The following is a 19,877-nucleotide window of genomic DNA, read 5'->3' as shown; positions in this document are numbered from 1 at the left end:
GTGTGTTGTGCTGGTATGAGTGGATCAGACACAGCAGCGCTGCTGGAGTTTTTAAATACCGTGTCCACTCACTGTCCACTCTATTAGACACTCCTACCTAGTTGGTCCACCTTGTAGATGTAAAGTCAGAGACGATCGCTCATCTATTGCTGCTGTTTGAGTTGGTCATCTTCTAGACCTTCATCAGTGGTTACAGGAAGCTGCCCACGGGGCGCTGTTGGCTGGATATATTTTTGGTTGGTGGACCATTCTCAGTCCAGCAGTGACAGTGAGGTATTTAAAAACTCCACCAGCGCTGCTGTGTCTGATCCACTCATACCAGCACAACACACACTAACACACCACCACCATGTCAGTGTCACTGCAGTGCTGAGAATGATCCACCATCTAAATAATACCTGCTCTGTAGTGGTCCTGTGGGGGTCCTGAACGTTGAAGAACAGCATGAAAGGGGGCTAACAAAGCATGTAGAGAAACAGATTGACTACAGTCAGTAATTGTAGAATTACAAAGTGCTTCTATATGGTAAGTGGAGCTGATAACATGGACAGTGAGTGTGGAGGTGGTTTTAATGTTCTGGTTGATCGGTGTATAAGGCAGATTATTCAGACGCACTACTTAGACAGAGATTACACTGATTACTGCACCTCAGTTTTAGCTTACTAAGTTAACATGGCGGCACAACATGATAGCATGCCAGCTAAAATCTCCCTCCGTGTACCAAAATGGTTAAATTGTCATTGATATGTAAATAAATGACACTTATACACTTTATACAAATTAAAAATCAGTGAGAATTTATTTACATTTGAAAAGAACTCCGTTGGTTGCTCCACATTTGTCCGCTTTTTGTCATTTTTTGTGAGAAAAGTTGTGCCGCACTGAATGCTGGGATTGCCTTCACTGCTAAGAAAGCATCGGATGCTCCCTCGTTATTCAGTCAGATTATCACTTAGAATTAAGGCACCTTAGTAAGCAGCATTTTAAGGTTAAGAATTTAGACATGCCTTCTTCTCGGGAGTGTAGGATAACATTAAATGTGTCTATGTAGAGAGATCGCCAGGTTTTTGGACAGACCCCATCTGTTGCAATTGTACAGTTTGGAAAGGCGCACACTGGTCTGTAAGAGTCCTTCCATTTGCACCAAATTGTCAGAACAAAAACCAAATCACTCCAAACCAAGTCCAAAAAACTGTTTTTGTATCTCTGTGATCAAGTCATGGCAAGGCACAGATCAGTGCAGGGATAGAAAACAATATCTAAGACTTTATCGAGTGTTCCCAGGACCACAAAGGCACGACCTTGGACCCTCCTAGAGTTAACTGTCAGGCTAAAATGAGTTCTGCACTCGAACGTCAGTCTATTTGAACTTTGACCCAGTTTGCCGCTGACCTTTTGAAACCACCGACACTGAGACGAATTGTTTGTGATGTAGACAGAAACGAAGCACAACAACCCTAAACTGTTCAATTCCAATTCCAATTAAAACCACAGCATTGTGGGACAAATACAGCATGGTGACTAGTGAGCTGGGAAAAGGTGAGACTGGCTTTGAATTATTGATGGTAATCACGATTACTGATCTTGGAATCGCTTGTTGTGGCTTTGTAGATCTTTAATAAGATTGAATGCCTCCTTTTATTGAAGCACTTACTCTTTATCTTCTCACGTCTCTAAATGACGATGTTACAGTGCGTCCCATGTATTACGCTAAAACAAGTGTCATAGAAAAACTTAATGTAAATACACTGTCAATACTGGTTATTGATTTTAAGCTGGTTGTTAAGCGGTACAGCCAGCACAAAGTGTCCGAGGTAAGCGACAGTATGAAGTCATCCTTGCGGTGAACAAAGCACCAAGCGCTTATTATGTGAGCAGCACTTAGGGCAGCGGTTCAAATCCCACTACTGCCGTAAACGTAGTAATGGTGTTATTACTGGATCAGGACCAGTGCTGGAAAACTGTAATAATAATAACAATAATAACAATACCAATAATAATAATAATAGTTTCAATAATAATAATAATAACAATAATAGTAATAATAATAACAATAATAATAATAATAATGGTGTCAGGACAAGTGCTGAAAAATAATAATAATAATAATGATAACAATAGTAATGATAACAATAATAATAATAATAATAATAATAATAACAATTATAACAATAAGAATAATAACAATTGTAACAATAATAATAGTATTTATTAATAATAATAATAATAATAATGGTGTCAGGACAAGTGCTGAAAAATAGTAATAACAACAACAACAAACAACAACAACAAACAACAATAATAACAAAAATAACAACAACAACAATAATAACAAAAATAACAACAACAACAACAACAACAACAATAATAATAATATAATAATAATGGTGTTATTACTGGATCAGGACAAGTGCTGTAAAACTATAATACCAATAATAATAATAATAATAATAATAATAATAATAATAATAATAATAACAAAATAATAATAATAACATTAATACCAATAATAATAATAACAAAACAGTAATAATAATAATAATAATAACAAAACAGTAATAATAATAATAATAATAACAAAACAGTAATAATAATAATAACAAAACAAAACAATAATAATAATAATTATTATAATAATAGTAATAATAATAAGGGTGTTATAACTGGATCAGGACCGGTCCTGAAAAACTCTAATAATAATATTAATTATTATTATAATGTGTCATATAGAAAAGGAAACAATATAAAGTGTGTTCCTACTTTTCACATATTTAACCGTTTTTTTTTTTCTCTGTCAGGGCGACGCTCGAGTTCACATGGTGGCCGAGCGGCTGGGTCTGATGGGTTTGAGTATGGACCTGTCGGACACCATGGTGCAGCAGAAGCTGGACGAGATTAAAGATCAGATCAAGCGCGAGCTGCGTAAGGAGCTGAAAATCAAAGAAGGAGCGGAAAACCTGCGCAAGGTGACGACAGATAAGAAAAGCCTGGCGTACGTAGATAACATGCTGAAGAAGAGCAACAAGAAGGTGGAGGAGCTGCACCAGGAGCTGCAGGAGCTCAACGCCCACATCGTCGTCAAAGATCCTGAAGAACTGCTCGGTACACATCAAACCATTTTACAATTACTGTGTGATGCTGCAGGTTTTCAGTGCACTCTGGGTTGGTCAGTGTGCATCATGACTAGGGGCGTAAGCAACACATACAGTAGCTAACAAGTGCATTAAAATAAATTCAAATCTACAGTTTTTGGATTCTGGGTGGGATGTCTCTTTGGTTGTATTGGGCAAAAGGTACAATTCATTGACACTTTTTTTAATTTTTGTAGTTTTCAGAACCGTGTTTACCCATTTTTTCTTTTACTCCCAACTTAGTCATATCCAATTACCCAGCAGTATCTCCTCCACTGCTGCAAACCCCTAACCTGGCCGAGGAGGGCGTTACTTAACACACGTCCCCTCTCACACGTGTACAGTTGTCAACCGCTTCTTTTCCCCTGTAAGCGATGGCTTCACACAGAGAGCTGTATCGTGTGCAGAGTCACGCACTCCTGCGAGTGAACCGTTTAGTTTTCATCCCAAACTGTTTCTTTGTGTTCTGTGTGGAAATATCTTCAATTTGTCATTGTGTAAAGGTCTATATCTGTGTCCTGATTGGTTGGTAATAAAATGAATTTTTTTCTATTTTGTTTCTGCATTTTCTCCCATTTTTTCCCAATTTAGTGTAGTCAGTTTGTCTTCCACTGCTGGGGGATCCCTGATTGCAGTCGAGGTGGGTATATTGCTGCTCACGCCTCCTCCAACCCCCACGCAGCCCTTAGCGGAACCCTTTTTCACCTATGCATTCTGCACAGGCGCCTCTATCTGCCAATCAGGGTCCTTACCTTACACAGCGTTTGAAGATCCCATCCCCATCTCTGCCGGCACTAACAATTATGCCCGCTAGATGGCGCCCGGCCGACCGGTGGCAGTGCCGAGTTTCGAACCGATGAGTTCAGAGTCTCGGTGCTGGTGTGCTAGCAGAATATCCCGCTGTGCCACTTGAGCACCATAAAAATGAACTTTGTGACTCAGGCCTTTGTTTGGAGTAAACGATAGACCTTCTAATCGACAATGAAATTTGTTGCCAGCTGTTTTAAAAATCAATTTTTCTGGATTTTACTGATTAGTTGTACATGGTTTGGGTTGTGTTTTCCAATGATGTGGGAAAAGAATCTCCTACCAGGAAGTCACCAGTAGGGTTGGGCGATATTGCCGATTTTCATACCGTCTTCAGGAAATACCGCGGTATACGGTATTACCGCGGCGGGAGGGGGGGGGGGGAGGGGGGATGTCGCGGACAAACTTTACAGTGTACACACGAGTGTAATTACAATATTTCAATGTTTTATTATAAAAAGATTTAACAATCTGAACGTCAAACATTGCTTATCTTGTCTGATCTATAATAAATACGCACAAGTATAAATGCATGTGTATCAATTACACTTTAACACAAACATTAACACATAACATTTTGGCATTGTAATCTCTCTCTGCCCACACAAAACAGAATAATAGCAGCTACACACTTCAATATATTTCAAAAGTTAACTGCTTAGTTTACAGTTACAGATATTTCTTAAAAGTGTATGAACGTGTACGATTAGTTATGCCTGTAATCCAGAATTAAGTTCTATACCGTAACAAAAAATATGAATGTAAATGTTCATGTTGCGATGACGGTGATGTAAAATAATGTTAAAATAATTCAAAGTCCAAACATTTGAGTGGTTAACGAGAACGCTACTTTACATGTCACACAAGCTCAGTGCAAAACTCGAGCACGGAAACGGTACAAATCCGATCTCTTCCCTACACACTCGCTCCCTACGCCCTATAGTGCGCTTAACATTCTTAAAGGGCCAGACAATATATTTTATAATTCACATTACACGACAGGTGAGACGTTCTTTTTTTCTTAATATAGCGCTTTTATTTAGGAAAAAATAGTTCTTACATAGGCAGGAAAATCTACGGCAGACAAGAGTCAGAACAGCGGATTGGGCGTAACGTTATTATTACTGTTTGCTCCTTTTTCTCAACACTTGTGCTCGATTTACACTGAAGATATATTTAGTAAATAAGTACATGTCCGCGCATGCACGCGCTTGTGTTCATTTCCGGTTGAACTGATAAAAAATGTTGATTTTGAAAAATTAAAAGACGAGCCGTTTTTCAGTTTCTGCTTGTTAGCTCACAGCTAACGCTAGCCAGTGTGACTCTTCACTCGTCTCTCTGTGTTATCACACAGTGAGGCCAATCGGCGAGCTCCAACCGCCTACCCCTCCCACCCCTCCCCCCTCACTGTGGATGCGCGCATGTCCTAAAGTCTCAGTTTTCAAGGTAAACCTGAAGCAGAAATTTGGCGCTTCACATTTAAAAAATACCGTCACCATTTTTAAATACCGCGGTATACGGTAATATCGTCATACCGCCCAACCCTAGTCACCAGTGTATTTTCTGAAGGACGCCAAGTGGTCAGGTGGATTTTAAAGAATGCCAAATGGTCAGGTTGGCCTAACAATGGGTAATTGTGTTTACCCATTTTCCCTTTTACTCCCAATTTAGTCATAGCCAATTTCCCAGTAGTATCTCCTCTACTGCTGCAGACCTGTAACCTGGCCGAGGAGGGCGTTACTTAACACACACCCCCTCTCACACGTGTACAGTTGTCAGCCGCTTCTTTTCCCTTGCCAGCGATGGCTTCACACAATTCTAGACATCGGGAGTGCTGTCACTGCAGATTCCCATCACAACCAGCAGGAACGGCAACCACACCACTGTGCAAAACACAGAAGATGTTGTTAAAACAGTTGTGTCATGATTTATTAGGACTGTAGAGGTTTCATTAAGGTCCTCAGTGAAACGTTCCTCCTCTACTTCTCCTAATGAACGTGTGCAGGAGGAGATCGTGGGATTCGCTGTCCGTCCTCGTGACCTCTGTGTGAGTGGAGATAATCTTACTGTACATTCATGCACTTCTTGGAGAGGTCCGGCAGAATGAACAGTGGACAGTCTGTTTCTGTTTCTGGGTTTAATAAGGAAAGAGTGAGTGAGCAGGATTAGAGAGAGCGAGAGGAAATGACCTCAGGTCTTCCCGGTCTCAGGAAAGCCTTTGGAAGGTGGGAAAGACTTTGTAGTCTGGATCAGTCACAGCAACTGTTTGTTTACTTCACTGTAAAAATATGAGAAGATGTACATATTGTTCAAGCTAAACGGTGGGAAGGGATTTTGGTACTTGCGATGTGGTGATGGCATTTGTCTCTTCAAATCTTAATATTTCCAGTCTGTTAATGTGACCTAATTTTGGTGATGGTAGCGTTCTGTGTCTGCGTTCTGAATAAACCATATATTTGTATGTATGTATGTATGTGTATATATATATATAAATTTTATTTTTTTTATTTTTATTTTTTTAACACCGACAAGGCATAACATCATGACCACTGACAGGTGAAGTGAATAACACTGATTATCTCTTCATCACGGTACCTGTTAGTGGGTGGGATATATAGTATCTCCAAAACTGCTGCTCTTGTGGGGTGTTCCCGGTCTGCAGTGGTCAGTATCTATCAAAAGTGGTCCAAGGAAGGAACAGTGGTAACCCGGCGACAGGGTCATGGGTGGCCAAGGCTCATTGATGCACGTGAGCTTATCCAACAGATGAGCTACTGTAGCTGAAATTGCTGAAGAAGTTAATGCTGGTTCTGATAGAAAGGTGTCAGAATACACAGTGCATCACAGTTGCAGGGCTGTTTTGGTGGCAAAAGGGGAACCAACACAACATTAGGAAGGTTGTGCCTGATCGGTGTGTGTGTATATGTGTGTGTGTATATATATATATATATATATATATACAGTGTATCACAAAAGTGAGTACACCCCTCACATTTCTGCAGATATTTAAGTATATCTTTTCATGGGACAACACTGACAAAATGACACTTTGACACAATGAAAAGTAGTCTGTGTGCAGCTTATATAACAGTGTAAATTTATTCTTCCCTCAAAATAACTCAATATACAGCCATTAATGTCTAAACCACCGGCAACAAAAGTGAGTACACCCCTAAGTGAAAGTTCCTGAAGTGTCAATATTTTGTGTGACCACCATTATTTCCCAGAACTGCCTTAACTCTCCTGGGCATGGAGTTTACCAGAGCTTCACAGGTTGCCACTGGAATGCTTTTCCACTCCTCCATGACGACATCACGGAGCTGGCGGATATTCGAGACTTTGCGCTCCTCCACCTTCCGCTTGAGGATGCCCCAAAGATGTTCTATTGGGTTTAGGTCTGGAGACATGCTTGGCCAGTCCATCACCTTTACCCTCAGCCTCTTCAATAAAGCAGTGGTCGTCTTAGAGGTGTGTTTGGGGTCATTATCATGCTGGAACACTGCCCTGCGACCCAGTTTCCGGAGGGAGGGGATCATGCTCTGCTTCAGTATTTCACAGTACATATTGGAGTTCATGTGTCCCTCAATTAAATGTAACTCCCCAACACCTGCTGCACTCATGCAGCCCCAGACCATGGCATTCCCACCACCATGCTTGACTGTAGGCATGACACACTTATCTTTGTACTCCTCACCTGATTGCCGCCACACATGCTTGAGACCATCTGAACCAAACAAATTAATCTTGGTCTCATCAGACCATAGGACATGGTTCCAGTAATCCATGTCCTTTGTTGACATGTCTTCAGCAAACTGTTTGGGGGCTTTCTTGTGTAGAGACTTCAGAAGAGGCTTCCTTCTGGGGTGACAGCCATGCAGACCAATTTGATGTAGTGTGCGGCGTATGGTCTGAGCACTGACAGGCTGACCCCCCACCTTTTCAATCTCTGCAGCAATGCTGACAGCACTCCTGCGCCTATCTTTCAAAGACAGCAGTTGGATGTGACGCTGATCACGTGCACTCAGCTTCTTTGGACGACCAACGCGAGGTCTGTTCTGAGTGGACCCTGCTCTTTTAAAACGCTGGATGATCTTGGCCACTGTGCTGCAGCTCAGTTTCAGGGTGTTGGCAATCTTCTTGTAGCCTTGGCCATCTTCATGTAGCGCAACAATTCGTCTTTTAAGATCCTCAGAGAGTTCTTTGCCATGAGGTGCCATGTTGGAACTTTCAGTGACCAGTATGAGAGAGTGTGAGAGCTGTACTACTAAATTGAACACACCTGCTCCCTATGCACACCTGAGACCTAGTAACACTAACAAATCACATGACATTTTGGAGGGAAAATGACAAGCAGTGCTCAATTTGGACATTTAGGGGTGTAGTCTCTTAGGGGTGTACTCACTTTTGTTGCCGGTGGTTTAGACATTAATGGCTGTATATTGAGTTACTTTGAGGGAAGAATAAATTTACACTGTTATATAAGCTGCACACAGACTACTTTTCATTGTGTCAAAGTGTCATTTTGTCAGTGTTGTCCCATGAAAAGATATACTTAAATATCTGCAGAAATGTGAGGGGTGTACTCACTTTTGTGATACACTGTACATATATATATATATATATATATATATATATATATATATATATATACAGTATATATATATATATATATATATACAGTATATATATATATATATATATATATATATATATACAGGGGTTGGACAAAATAACTGAAACACCTGGTTTTAGACCACAATAATTTATTAGTATGGTGTAGGGCCTCCTTTTGCGGCCAATACAGCGTCAATTCGTCTTGGAAATGACATATACAAGTCCTGCACAGTGGTCAGAGGGATTTTAAGCCATTCTTCTTGCAGGATAGTGGCCAGGTCACTACGTGATGCTGGTGGAGGAAAACGTTTCCTGACTCGCTTCTCCAAAACACCCCAAAGTGGCTCAATAATATTCAGATCTGGTGACTGTGCAGGCCATGGGAGATGTTCAACTTCACTTTCATGTTCATCAAACCAATCTTTTACCAGTCTTGCTGTGTGTATTGGTGCATTGTCATCCTGATACACGGCACCACCACTGGATGCACATGGTCCTCCAGAATGGTTCGGTAGTCCTTGGCAGTGACGCGCCCATCTAGCACAAGTATTGGGCCAAGGGAATGCCATGATATGGCAGCCCAAACCATCACTGATCCACCCCCATGCTTCACTCTGGGCATGCAACAGTCTGGGTGGTACGCTTCTTTGGGGCTTCTCCACACCGTAACTCTCCCGGATGTGGGGAAAACAGTAAAGGTGGACTCATCAGAGAACAATACATGTTTCACATTGTCCACAGCCCAAGATTTGCGCTCCTTGCACCATTGAAACCGACGTTTGGCATTGGCACGAGTGACCAAAGGTTTGGCTATAGCAGCCCGGCCGTGTATATTGACCCTGTGGAGCTCCCGACGGACAGTTCTGGTGGAAACAGGAGAGTTGAGGTGCACATTTAATTCTGCCGTGATTTGGGCAGCCGTGGTTTTATGTTTTTTGGATACAATCCGGGTTAGCACCCGAACATCCCTTTCAGACAGCTTCCTCTTGCGTCCACAGTTAATCCTGTTGGATGTGGTTTGTCCTTCTTGGTGGTATGCTGACATTACCCTGGATACCGTGGCTCTTGATACATCACAAAGACTTGCTGTCTTGGTCACAGATGCGCCAGCAAGACGTGCACCAACAATTTGTCCTCTTTTGAACTCTGGTATGTCACCCATAATGTTGTGTGCATTGCAATATTTTGAGCACAACTGTGCTCCTACCCTGCTAATTGAACCTTCACACTCTGCTCTTACTGGTGCAATGTGCAATTAATGAAGATTGGCCACCAGACTGGTCCAATTTAGCCATGAAACCTCCCACACTAAAATGACAGGTGTTTCAGGTATTTTGTCCAACCCCTGTATATATATATATATATATATATATATATATACACTGTTCCAAATTATTATGCAAATAATATTTTCTCAGATTTTCCAAAATTACCTATATGAATTGCAGTCATTGTAATTTTCCAGTCATCAACTATTAGAGTACAATTGAAAGGTTTTTGAACAAACTGCCAATGATAACAGTATATTAAAAAAAAAAAAATCAAACACTCAAAATGCACTCAAAATGCATGTTCCAAATTATTATGCACAGCAGAGTTTTCAACCTTTTCATTTTTATAAAGAACAAAAAAATGGTCATTTGTGAAATTATAAGCATTAGCAGGTTATTACAAACTGAAATCAAACAGTTTTCAAGTCAAAACTTTATTCTAGGTGATGTTACATTTGCACATAGGACCCCTTGTTCGAAAGGAGCTTCTGAACTCTCTCGTCCATTGAATTTGTCAGGTTTTGGATGGTATCTGCTTCAATTGTTTTGCATGAGGACAGAATACCCTCCCAGAGCTGTTGCTTAGATGTGAACTGCCTCCCGCCATCATAGACACTCCTTTTGATGATGCTCCAGAGGTTCTCAATGGGGTTGAGGTCAGGGGAGCATGGGGGCCACACCATAAGTTTGTCCCCTTTTATGCCCATAGCAGCCAGAGATGCAGATGTGTTCTTTGCAGCATGAGACGGTGCATTATCATGCATGAAAATGATCTTGCTGCGGAATGCACGGTTCTTCTTCTTGAACCATGGCAGGAAGTGCTGTTTGAGAAACTCCACATACATTATGGAGGTCATCTTTACCCCTTCAGGGATCCTAAAGGGGCCGACAATCTCTCTCCCCATGATTCCAGCCCAAAACATTACTCCACTTCCTCCTTGTTGGCGCCGTAGCCTTGTTTGCATGGGGTGTCCATCAACCAGCCATCCTTCACTCCATCCATCTGGACCATCGAGCGTTGCACGGCACTCATCGGTGAACAAAACAGTTTTGAAGTCAGTCTTCATGTATTGTTTGGCCCACTGGAGCCGTTTCTGCTTGTGTGCAGTGGATAGAGGAGGTCGACAGGATGGCTTACGCACAGCTGCAAACCTCTGAAGGACCCTGCATCTTGTTGTTCGGGGGACGTTGGAGGCACCAGCAGTTTCAAAAACTTGTCTGCTGCTATGACAAGGCATTTTTGCAGCTGCTCTTTTAACCTGACGTAATTGCCTGTTGGAAAGAGTCCTCAATTTTCCCTTATCAGCACGCACACGTGTGTGCTCTGAATCAGCTACATACTTCTTGATTGTGCGATGATCACGATGAAGTGTCTTGGCAATGTTGATTGTAGTCATGCCTTGACCTAAACACTCCACAATTTGTTGCTTCTCAGCAGCCGACACATCCTTTTTCTTTCCCATTTTGGCTGAAAATGTAGGCTGCTTAATAATGTGGGACAGCCTTCTTAAGTAGTCTTGCCTTTAATTGGACACACCTGCCAAACTAATTAGCACAGGTGTCTGCAATTGCTTTCAGTGCTATAAAGAGCCCTGACACACATCACCATCATTGAGTTTAACTGACAAACAAAAAAATTCTTACCTTATCACTCCTAAACACTTTTTGCATAATAATTTGGAACACAGTGTATATAGGGATGCATCGATACCATTTTTTCCCAACCGAGTACGAGTACAAGTACATGTATTTTTGTACTCACTGATACCTATTTAGAATGATGCAATCTGGAGCATTATGGAATAGTGTAGTTTTTAGTGTAAAATAGTGCAGTGGAACAGTTGCTTGGGTTGCCATCACTAATTGTAAAAAAAAAAAAAAAACACCGCACAGCCATCATTGAGAAAGCTTCTGACAAGCTAACGTTCATTAATAAACGCACGTAATTAACGTTGTGCACATCATACATGCGATGCGATTCTGCTGATTGAAATATTTACTTTAAAAAGATAATACAGTCCGATCCCATCTGAGCCGATTCTATCAGCACATACATTCGTGGTTCACCTCGGTAAATCGTAAACGACTCTGAGTCGGCTCCCGCTCTGTGGTAATAACCAGTATAATTAAGCCTGAGCTTTATAATGTAAGCGAGTCACACAAAATGTTCTGTAGTAGTTGGTGTTTATTTACAACCACATCATTCATTATAACAGTAAACACGGAGAGATGACTGAGAAAAGAAACTTACGCTGCGCTGAAAATGAGTCGACTCCTGAATCACTTATATCGACACTGTGAACAGAGTATTGAACACAAACACGTCCTATAACAGCGGTCGCTGCTTTTGTAACCGGTTATCTTCGCTGTGAGCTCTATTTTAAGTTTTTACATTAAACGTGCGTGTGAGCGTGGTCAGTGAGAATAATTCAGTCTGTCTCCCGTGGGTGAAAAATGAATTGCTTTAGTTTTAGAAGTAAAAAAAATCTCGTAATGTCGCGCCCCCCCGGTCAGGCACTCGCGCCCCACAGGTTGAAAATCCCTGCGTTAACGCAGCAACGTGCACTAGGTACACGGTATCGGATGTTTAGTATCGGAGCCTCGTTTGCGAGTACGAGTACGAGTTAATGAGCGCGGTATCGGGCAAATACCCGATACTAGTATCGGTACTCATGCATCTCTATATACAGGGGTTGGACAAAATAACTGAAACACCTGGTTTTAGACCACAATAATTTATTAGTATGGTGTAGGGCCTCCTTTTGCGGCCAATACAGCGTCAATTCGTCTTGGAAATGACCTATACAAGTCCTGCACAGTGGTCAGAGGGGTTTTAAGCCATTCTTCTTGCAGGATAGTGGCCAGGTCACTACGTGATGCTGGTGGAGGAAAACATTTCCTGACTCGCTTCTCCAAAACACCCCAAAGTGGCTCAATAATATTTAGATCTGGTGACTGTGCAGGCCATGGGAGATGTTCAACTTCACTTTCATGTTCATCAAACCAATCTTTCACCAGTCTTGCTGTGTGTATTGGTGCATTGTCATCCTGATACACGGCACCGCCATTGGATGCACATGGTCCTCCAGAATGGTTCGGTAGTCCTTGGCAGTGACGCGCCCATCTAGCACAAGTATTGGGCCAAGGGAATGCCATGATATGGCAGCCCAAACCATCACTGATCCACCCCCATGCTTCACTCTGGGCATGCAACAGTCTGGGTGGTACGCTTCTTTGGGGCTTCTCCACACCGTAACTCTCCCGGATGTGGGGAAAACAGTAAAGGTGGACTCATCAGAGAACAATACATGTTAAACATTGTCCACAGCCCAAGATTTGCGCTCCTTGCACCATTGAAACCGACGTTTGGCATTGGCACGAGTGACCAAAGGTTTGGCTATAGCAGCCCGGCCGTGTATATTGACCCTGTGGAGCTCCCGACGGACAGTTCTGGTGGAAACAGGAGAGTTGAGGTGCACATTAAATTCTGCCGTGATTTGGGCAGCCGTGGTTTTATGTTTTTTGGATACAATCCGGGTTAGCACCCGAACATCCCTTTCAGACAGCTTCCTCTTGCGTCCACAGTTAATCCTGTTGGATGTGGTTTGTCCTTCTTGGTGGTATGCTGACATTACCCTGGATACCGTGGCTCTTGATACATCACAAAGACTTGCTGTCTTGGTCACAGATGCGCCAGCAAGACGTGCACCAACAATTTGTCCTCTTTTGAACTCTGGTATGTCACCCATAATGTTGTGTGCATTGCAATATTTTGAGCAAAACTGTGCTCTTACCCTGCTAATTGAACCTTCACACTCTGCTCTTACTGGTGCAATGTGCAATTAATGAAGATTGGCCACCATACTGGTCTAATTTAGCCATGAAACCTCCCACACTAAAATGACAGGTGTTTCAGTTATTTTGTCCAACCCCTGTATATGTACATACACATACACACACTGGGCAAAACTGCTTTAAACCTGGCGCTTGGTGGCGTAGAGGTTTAATGCTCCAGCACACCACTGCAGAGCTACTTACCTGGCCAGTTGTCAACACAAACGGCTGTGCTTAAGGGGGGGAGGGTCGGACAGGGGATCCTCCTGCTGCCACTGCGATGCTATTGTGAAAGCGACAAGTGCACTGATCAGCCTAGCTATTGGACGGTGCACTTGTCAGTGCGTTCTCAGTGCCGTCCCCAGTCTGGATAAAATAAGGAGGGCTGCCGTTTACAGTCCCGTGCCGTTTTGGTTAGACCTGTTAGAGCCTATTAAACGCTCTTTGTTCCTCAGGTTCAGGAGTATCACTCCTTGCGTAATGTTTACTAGGAAAACAAGTTGGTTGCTAACAATGCAAACAGGAATTTCAGTCTTCAGGCGTGACTTAGACTTACACTCAGTTTCTGTTTCTTCACGTTCAGATGTTAGACGCTGTATTATTGGCTGAGAGGATCTTAAAGTAAAAAAAAAACATAAGAGTGTAAACGCTGTAGTACGGCTGTATTGGTTTTTATGGTAAATCTCAGGCATGTGAGAGTCTATTTTCTATAAGCAGTAGGGCTGCCACTAACGACTATTTTTCTATCGATTCATCTATAGACTATTTTATTGATTAATCTAACGATTTATTTTTTCTTCAGAAAATGTCATTCAGAATCTCATTTATGCTTTTTTATTTTAACAACAAACTGTATGGCATAATAATATGGCACAAAACTAAATGTAAACAGGGTTTATGTCCTTAAGGGCGGCACGGTGGCTAAGTGGGTAGCACTGTCGCCTCACAGCAAGAAGGTCCTGGGTTGGATCCCCAGGTGGGGCGGTCCGGGTCCTTTCTGTGTGGAGTTTGCATGTTCTCCCCGTGTCTGCGTGGGTTTCCTCCGAGAGCTCCGGTTTCCTCCCACAGTCCAAAGACATGCAAGTGAGGTAAATTGGAGACACTAAATTGTCCATGACTGTGTTTGATGTAACCTTGTGAACTGATGAATCTTGTGTAATGAGTAACTACCGTTCCTGTCATGAATGTAACCAAAGTGTAAAACATGACGTTAAAATCCTAATAAACAAACAAACATTTCCATAATATCAAACTCTCAAGTGCTCCATATTAAACAGTACAACATGTGTTTATAGCATTCCGTACACAAAGCAAAGTGCTTAAACTTATAGCAGAAATAAAATAGAGGTGAGCACGTCTCATTAAGTACAGTAACGACAGAATGAGCCCAGATTCTAACCTACACATTCACTCAGAACTTACTTCAAATTCTAAGCGATGTTAACACAGTGGAAAGTGTTTCACATGAGAAGCTTTTTGCACTTTGAGCTCCGCGGCAACTGCAAAAATCGTGTGTCCAACGCAGCAAAGTGCGTGACGGTCTAACCGAACTCTCTAAGAAATACGGTATTCTAGGATCTCCGCGATTAAGAAGCTTAATGAAACAATATAGAAGTAAAAATGAGCCCTCACTGAACTCGCTAAGAAATACGGTATTATCGAATCTCTGCGATTAAGAAGTTGAAACAATATAGACGTGCAACATGGCGCTAGTGCTGCTGTGGAACCATCAAAGCTTTGCACAGTGTACAAACCCACATTTTTGTTTTGTGCCAGTTTTAAGTATTCCCAAACTTTTAATGATTTGGGTGTTGGAAATTTTTTAGCTTTTCTTTGAAAGCTCTACAATCGGCCTCTGACTGCTGCAGACGACATTTTTTTAAGACCGCACTTAATGCCGGCAACCAGTGACTGGACCAAATACGATTTAGGTCCTGCACGCAGCAAGTAATGCTGAGGGAATCATAAGAACGAATATATGAATGGAAACATTGTAGAAATGAAAAAGGATCATTTATAACCATAGTTTTAAAAACGAGGCATCAACTTAAAATATTGACATCGACGCATTTTTAGCATCGACTAGGTCGACCAATCACGGCAGCCCTAATAAGCAGTTTATTTTTTTGTTCTCCATGTGGGGTTGGAGATTACAGGAAGGAAATGTAAAGGGTTTAGATTTAGCTCAGAGATGGTTCCTGTTGATATAATGGACTGTTCTAGCTGAGATCCAGTGTTTATAAATCAGATACCTCGGTCATGTACTCAATTGCATAAGTATGTTTGTTTTATAGTAGGAATAAAAAGTTGGTGTTTTTGTTGTTGAATAAATGTTTCATTTATTTATTTATTAGGATTTTAACATCATGTTTTACACTTTTGGTTACATTCATGACAGGAACGGTAGTTACTCATTACACAAGATTCATCAGTTCAAGTTTTACTTTTCTATTTTTCTCCTTTTTTCTTTCTTTTTCCCCCAATTTTCTCCCCTAATCTGGTCGTATCCAATTTCCCTGATTGCATCCTCCACTGATTCAACCCTCCACTGCTGACTGAGGACGCTTCTCAACTGACACACGCTCAATACAGACTGCATTTTTCACCCGCACGAGTCGAGTTCATATGTACCGATCAGCACTGTGCACGGAGAGCCCACACCCTGATCAGCATTATTCCTCAGCCCTGTGCAGGCGCCATCAATCAGCCAGCAGAGGTCATAAATGCACCAGTCATTAGGACCTATGATCCGACTTGCCCCTAACCCTATGAACAACAGCCAATCGTTGTTCATGCAGCCGCCTAGCCCAGCCGGATGACAGAGCTGAGTTTCGATATGATGTATTCGAAAACCCAGCTCTGGTGTGCTAGCGGATTTTACCGCTGCGCTACCTGAGTGGCCAGCAGTTCAAGTTTTTAATTTTGTATCTTCAATTCACCCTAACTTGCACGTCTTTGGACTGTGGGAGGAAACCGGAGCTTCCAGAGGAAACCCACTCAGTCATGTGGGGCAGTTGTAGCCTAGTGGTTAAGGTACTGGGCTGGTAATTAAAAGGTTGCTGGTTCAAGCCCCACCACTGCCAGGTTGCTGCTGTTGGGCCCTCGAGCGTCTGCTAAATGCCGAAAATGTAAATGTAATGTAAATGTAAACATGCAAACAACACAGAAAGGACCCAGACAGCTACACCTGGGAATCAAACCCTGGACCTTCTTGCTGCTATATTTTGCATTTTCCATTTTCCCCTGATCTATACATTTTCAATTCCTTATTACATTTACTGCATTTGGCAGACGCTTTTGTCTTAAGTGACTTACAGTTGTGACTGAATTCAATTCAGGCGATTGAGGATAAGGGCCTTGCTCAGGGGCCCAACACTGGCAACCTGGCAGAATCAGTCAACTGGTTAATCAATACCATTGCTAGTCTAAAAGGGGCTAAAGTGGGTAGCACTGTCACCTCACAGCAAGAAGGTCCTGGGTTCGATTCCCAGGTGGGGCGGTTTGGGTCCTTTCTGTGTGGAGTTTGCATGTTCTCCCTGTGTCTGTGTGGGTTTCCTCCGGGTGCTCCGGTTTCCTCCCCCAGTCCAATGACATGCAAGTGAGGTGAAGTGGAGATACTAAATTGTCCATGACTGTGTTTGATATAACCTTGTGAACTGATGAATCTTGTGTAATGAGTAACTACCGTTCCTGTCATAATTGTAACCAAAGTGTAAACCATGACGTTAAAATCCTAATAAATAAATAAATAAACTAGTCTAAAAGAAGAAGAATGCCTTTATTGGTCATATATACATAAACATGTGCACAGTATGATGAATTCTTTTCCACGTATCCCATTTTTTGGAAGCTGAGGTCATAGCGCAGGGTCAGCAATTGTACTGCTCCCCTGGAGCAGACAGTGTCAAGGGCCTTGCTCAAGGGCCCAACAGTGGCTTCATAGCAAAGCCTGTATTTGAACCAACAATATTCAGAGGACAAAAGTATGGGCACATACAGGTCAGTTATATAAAGAAAATGATATGCTTCCAACCTTGCAAAAACAGTTTAGGGACACTTTCCTGTTACAGTGTGACTGTACCCCTGTGTACAAAGCAAAGTCTATAAAGACATGAAGAGCTCTGGAATGAACTGGAACATCAACTGAGGCTTTCCAGTGCCCAGCCATACAAATGCTCTTTTGTCTTAGTGGGCACAAATTCCCACAGATATAATTCTTGTCTATAAGTCTTGTGAGAAATTTTCTCAGAATAGAGTCTGTTGTCATTTGTTCTAGCTCACTTTTTACATATTTTAATAGCATTTGTTTTTAAAACGGGATGTCCAACAAGCTCATGGTCAGGTGTCTAAATACTTTTGTCCATGTGTATGTTTATATCTACATAGCGAGGCTGTAATACAAATATCACTTTCACTCAGCTCCCTCTTTTATAGTGCTGACTGATCCAGACGTTGTTCTGCTTATCCAAAATCAAGGGTTTTGTTTACAATGTAAAAGTTAAGGTTAGAACAGAAGTGTGACTGGACAAAGTCAAAGGACATCATGGGTGTGTTCGAAAACCTAGTGAGCTGCCTTGCTGTCTTACTGCCTACATAGGCAGCTGCCTCAGTAGAGAGGATTCTAATAAGTCATCGACTTATAAGGCAGGTTATTCGAACGCGCTACTTAGACAGCGATTCCATCAGTTTTTGCTAACTAAGCTAACACAGTTAGCCTCATGCCATTCAAACCAATGGGATGAGGTGGCACAAGGCGCTAGCATGTCAACTAACGTCTCCCTCCGTGTACCGAAAACGGTTACATTCGGTGACAAGCCCGAATTTGCAAATAAAAACACTTGTGCAAGTTTATACAAATTAAAAATCAATAATAATTTATTTACGTTTGAATATAATTTGTTTCTCCACACCGTTCACCATATTTTTTATTTTTCTGTGAGAAAAGTTGTGCCGCACTGAATGCTGGGATTGCCTTCACCACTAAGGCGGCATCGGATGCTCCCTCGTTCTTGAGTCAAAATACAGTTGAAGTTTTAAGATACCTTACTAGTGAGGGTATTAGGGCATTTAGGATTTCGAACAACCTACTTTTCGGGAGCATGTGCAGGATGACAAAATGCTGTCTATGTAGAGAGCGCACTAGGTTTTCGTACACACCCCATGTGCAAATTCAAAGTGAATTCATAAGAAAAACATAAATAAAAATGTGGTTTTTTTTGTTTTTTATTCCTTCCTCTTTTGGATTTGGATTTAATTTGGATTCTGAATAAAGCAAACACTCCAGACCGTTTGTTTTTGCTTCAGGCTCAAACCCGTGCCAGTGAATTTACAGTGAGATGTTTAACGTCAGATTTTCCACTCTTAATTTTTATTAAGATTCGGGGTGATGTTTGGGGGAAGCCCAGGAGAAAAAGCTCTGTTTTCTTAGACCCCCTTGTTGGGGTGCTCTGGTCTGTTGGTGTTATTTTTCCAGTCTCGTCCAGCTGAAGGGAGGCGTTCTCACACAGCGTCGCTCTCATTTGAAAGTGTATTTACAAGCTTCCAGTCTGCACAGACTCCCTCTGTCCACTTAGTATCGGCATCACTTCACTTTAGTCCAACATTTAAAACAGCAGACTGCTGCGTATTCCAAACTTCTGTCTCTTTCAGTTTCAGTAATTAGATTATTGTCTATTTTTATATACACCGATCACTCACTGTCCATTTATCAGCTCCACTTACCATATAGAAGCACTTTGTAGTTCTACAATTACTGACTGTAGTCCATCTGTTTCTCTGCATGCTTTGTTAGCCTCCATTCATGCTGTTCTTCCATGGTCAGGACCCCCACAGGACCACTACAGAACAGGTATTATTTAGGTGAAACCGATTGTCCCCGCTAGCGTGCGTTTTTTAGCGCTGTACTGTTGTATTATCTGCTCGGCCTTCTAGCTTCAGTTTCCAGACGGAGGCTAATCCTTGTCTCAGACTAAATTACACTGTGACAGGGGTCGTCCGTATAGAAACGCGCTTAGCTTAATCCCCGTCTGGAAACCTGGCCCTTAGCGTTCACCTGTAAATGAGATATAGGGGGGCCCAAGCACCAGAAACGATTGTGTAGTATGAAGGCGTTTTTTTGCGTTTCGTTCGTTGCTCTGCATTCTGAATGCTGGGATTGCCTTCTTTGCTAAGGAAGCATCGGATGTTCCATCGTTATTCAGTCAGATTACAGCTTCGAAAT

At 42.0% G+C, this 19,877-nt stretch overlaps 1 protein-coding gene across 2 annotated transcripts in view; it reads left to right on the top strand.

Moving 5' to 3' along the window:
* Positions 1-19,877, top strand: part of pkn2b (protein kinase N2b) — a 112,514-nt gene that overhangs the window by 25,857 nt on the left and 66,780 nt on the right. Inside the window, exons 1-2 of one of the 2 annotated variants that reach the window (XM_062997322.1) lie at positions 1,443-1,539; positions 2,799-3,102. In XM_062997322.1, the coding sequence (XP_062853392.1) occupies positions 2,817-3,102 (286 nt within the window). In that variant the 5' untranslated portion in view covers positions 1,443-1,539; positions 2,799-2,816. Of the gene's footprint in view, positions 1-1,442; positions 1,540-2,798; positions 3,103-19,877 lie in introns of those variants that run through there. The other variant, XM_062997321.1, reaches the window with a different exon arrangement.

The sequence above is a fragment of the Trichomycterus rosablanca genome, chromosome 6 (assembly GCF_030014385.1).
Source record: "Trichomycterus rosablanca isolate fTriRos1 chromosome 6, fTriRos1.hap1, whole genome shotgun sequence".
Lineage (NCBI taxonomy): Eukaryota > Metazoa > Chordata > Actinopteri > Siluriformes > Trichomycteridae > Trichomycterus > Trichomycterus rosablanca.
This window is presented reverse-complemented; position numbering and strand designations above follow the sequence as displayed.